Genomic DNA, 3,752 nt, shown 5'->3' with positions numbered 1-3,752 from the left:
TAGAGACTCTAGAAGGAGGCCCCATCCCACGTAGTTGGAATGCGGCGAATTTAAAGTTTTATTTCAGTTGAAATTTTGTAAATGGGACACTCTTTTTCCCTCTTGAGGGTTTTTTAACGAGGTCACCCAAATAAAGAAAAGAAAAGTTTAAGATATTATCGCTTTAGTTTTCTCTTTCATGTAAGATCAAAGATCAAAGAAACAAAAACAAAATACAAAGCGTCGCCAAGATGAAGTGTCGCCAAGGTGTGGCGTCGCCAAGATGAGGTGTCGCCAAGATAAGGCGTTGCCAAGAGTGGGTATCGCCAAATAGAGGAGCGAAGGTCAGACGCAGAGCAAGATAACAGGTATGTCAGTACAAGTTAAAATCCGAGAGCTTAGTCCTTGAACAAGGGTTAAGGGATTCCTTCGGGACGCCCCCTCCTCAAGTATGAATACCGGGCCCCGGTACCAGATATCAGTATAAGTTGAAAACGGAGTGTCTAGTCCTTAAGCAGAGGTTAGAGGATTCCTTCGGGACGCCCCCTCCTCAGGTATGAATAGCTAGCCTCGATGTCAGATGTAAAGATATAAGTTGAGATCCGGGTGCCTAGTGCTTGAGCAGGGGTTAAGGGATTCCTTCGGGACGCCCCCTCCTCAGGTATGAATAGCTAGCCCCAGTGTCTGATGTTTAGACACCTCGCGAGGAAGTGGCGGGGGGCGTTTCCTTCGAGCGTGGGCATCAGGGGCTAAGTTGCCTTGGTGTTTTAGACACCCCATGGATGATACGATACTGTTGTATAGGCCTCCCCATGGGCGTGGGCACCAGAGCGTGACTTTTGTCCCAAGTGTCTAGATACGCTGAGGACACCTAGAGCAGGTCCCTCCTCGAGCATAGGCACCTAGTACAATTGAGATAAGCCCTCCTCGCCCTCGAGCGATGTCGAGGCCACAAGAGAACAGCTAAGTCCTCCTCGCCTTTGAGCGATGTCGAGGCCAGAAAGAAAAAGATGAGATCCCTTTCGCCCCAAAGCAATGGTAAAGCCAGTGATGCCCTTGGTAGTAAGTGTTTTGGGGCTCAAGAACAAGTAAGTGAAGAGCAAGCGGGAGAAGCATAAAAACACAAGTTATCAGAGACAAGAAAAATACGCAAAGTTAAATTCTCTTTTGCCCTTGGGCAATGACGAGGCAGGCGACGCCTTCAGGGGGAAGATTCCTCGCAGATGTGAAGGCCAAGTGATGTTCTAAGTGAAAAGATCAGAAGAAGGGTATGCTCCGCTACTCAGAAGGGCAGAACGGAAAGAAAAGGTCACGTGCTACCTAAAGAGTTAAAGACAAGGCGAATAAGCGATGCATCGAAAGTAAGTACCAGTTACGCCCTTGATTTAGTAAAGCAAGCAGTAAAATAGATAAGCTAAAAGTACACGAGGATGCAAAGCTAAAGCTCGAATAAACATTTAAATAAGGTTGAGTGTCAGAATTACAGAGCAAATGTTAGAAAATACGAATTTACAGATGAAGACTAATTAAGTGGGGTTCAATCCCCAAGGTCGAGGGGAACGACCTTCCCATCAACAATATGGTTGAGAGGGTTGCAGTTGGAGGTGTCAACTCTTGGGTTTTCGCAGGCGGCTTGGGCTAGGGCCTCCTTGAATCCCTCTGCAAAGATATCAGCCATGTTGTCAATGAGCTTTCCCTTAGCTCGCTCCAGATTTTCAATGGTGGAGTCTCGGGCTTCCCTCTCGGCAATGAGCTCCTTCTTGGCCCTCTCCAGCTCTTCAATCGTGGAGTCGCCAGAGGCTAGCTGCTTCTCAAGAGCTTCCTTCTCCATTTGAAGCCTGTTCAGCTCAGTCTGAAACTGATCATGCTCGGTTTGAAGAAGGTTGAGCTTTTCCATCTTCTCAGCTAGCTCCCCCTCGGTCTTCTCCAGCGATTGCCCCCAGGCAGCACATTGATCAGCAAGTAGTTTCTGTTGTGCCTCGGAGGTTCGCATCGCCGCTTCAAGGGCGACGATCTTGGACTGAAGAGAGGTTACCTGCTTAAGGAGCTTAGTGAGCCGTTTGCAGGCTTTAGCGTTGGACTCTCGGGCATCTCTCAAAGAGGCTTTGTAGACCTCTTCCTGGCACGCCCAGCTGTGGCACAAGTTCTCCTTCTCTTCCTTCAGGGCAGCCACTTCCTGTCGGAGGGATTGAAGCGCACGTGCCTCGACAGCTTTGGACTTAGCTTGGGCACGCCACTCAAGGGCCACGACCAAGAAGGCACCCATGTAGTAAGGCATGCCCTCTGACCGTGGGACCCCGGAAGGTTCACCCGGCGACATCTTATCATTAAAACCCCTCATCAGCTGCATGATGGGAGGGGGAATTGCTATGAGTTCTGGGGTGGTTGTCGGGGCGGCCGGCATTGGTGTTGTTGATGTTGAGATTGTTGCTGGCGTTGGTGCTGATGAAGGCATAGACTCCACCACCCCTTCATCTTGGACTGTGGGGCATGGAGGAGACGTGGCGCTAGGGAGGTTGTCCCTCATGGACCCCCCGTGCGGAGCAAAGAAGAGCGCGAGTGGACGACTCGATTGGTCCTCTTTCTCTTATAAGCAGGCCCCACATCAAAATCGTTGTCCTCAGAAGACACCACAAGCACCCTCTTGCCTTTGTCGGGAGGGGCTATGGAGGGTGCACTGGTTGCAGCCAGTGGGACTGCAACAATGGGAAGAGGTGAGGAAGGTGTTTGGAGTGTTGGAGGAGAGTGGGGTGTTTGGGCTATGGATGGTGTTTGTAAGGTGAGGGGGGAGTTTGGTGTTTAGTGGGAATGGGGGGAATCGGGAGATTCGGAAGAGTGGGATGGTAGTGATGATGCCGGTGGATTGGACTTAAGGGGGGAAGTGAGGGAGGCACCAACCTTTGTGGACGTCGCGCCAAGGCGAGCCTTCAAAGACCTAGCCAATTCAGCCCTTGTCGCAGAATCCATCACCGATGCTGCACCAAGGCAAACCAGCAAAAAAGGTTAGTTAGGGGGAAGTATCAAATGTATATGGCGGTACATAAAAGCATGTAATCAATATTTGAACTCAGAGCCAGGCACATGATTCAATTCTACTACTAAAGTAAATTTACAGAGCAACAACACGCATGGAGATTAGAGCAGACAAACATTGATCACAATAATTGGAGAGAAGCATGACTAAGAATCATATATGAAGAAAACAAGTAAAGGACGAGACTCCCTACCAAAGCATGCAGAGAGAGCGTCGGCCTTAAATTCGCGAGAAATCAATGTTGGGGTGTGGAAGGTGACTTTCAGGCCAGCCAACGCCAGACAGACCTCCCTGTTAGCAGAGGCCAACTCATCCAGAGACTTAGGCTTGGTGGGATTGGGCTTCTCCGTCCAATATAGGGGAAAGCCATCCAGGGCTGTAGGGTCGTGCTTGGCGCAACACACCCTGAAGAAGTTGCCCTTCCAACCCTTGAAGGAGTTTTAGAAATGGGTGAAGAGGATCCTGCTAGCAACCCCGGAAAAGCTCACCCAGAGACTTTTCCCTTGCTTTTTTACTTCAAAGAAGTGGAGGAAAACATTCACTGATGGTGGGATGCCCAGGTACCCACACAAGATTTGGAAGGCCCTTACGAAGGCCCAGCCGTTCGGATGTAGTTGGGCAGGGGCTACGTTGACCTCTGTGAGCAGCTCCCTCTCGAAGGGTGTGAATGGGAGGCGCAAACCAATGCGTTTGAATACCGCTTGGTAGAGGAAAAAGAAAGACTTTCCCCCATTGGATC

General features: G+C 50.0%; 1 protein-coding gene across 1 annotated transcript; it reads right to left on the bottom strand.

The window, feature by feature from the left end:
- Positions 1 to 1,516: 1,516 nt before the first annotated feature.
- LOC137839411 (uncharacterized) lies at positions 1,517 to 2,299 on the bottom strand. Its single transcript, XM_068648528.1, has one exon. It carries the CDS (start codon positions 2,297 to 2,299, stop codon positions 1,517 to 1,519), a length of 783 nt encoding a protein of 260 aa, XP_068504629.1.
- Positions 2,300 to 3,752: the final 1,453 nt, after the last annotated feature.

This window comes from Phaseolus vulgaris, chromosome 3 (assembly GCF_000499845.2).
Source record: "Phaseolus vulgaris cultivar G19833 chromosome 3, P. vulgaris v2.0, whole genome shotgun sequence".
NCBI classification, from domain to species: domain Eukaryota; kingdom Viridiplantae; phylum Streptophyta; class Magnoliopsida; order Fabales; family Fabaceae; genus Phaseolus; species Phaseolus vulgaris.
This window is presented reverse-complemented; position numbering and strand designations above follow the sequence as displayed.

Coding starts and splice junctions, on each gene's coding strand:
- LOC137839411 (XM_068648528.1), bottom strand. CDS start 2,299: ATGTCGCCGGGTGAACCTTCCGGGGTCCCACGGTCAGAGGGCATGCCT.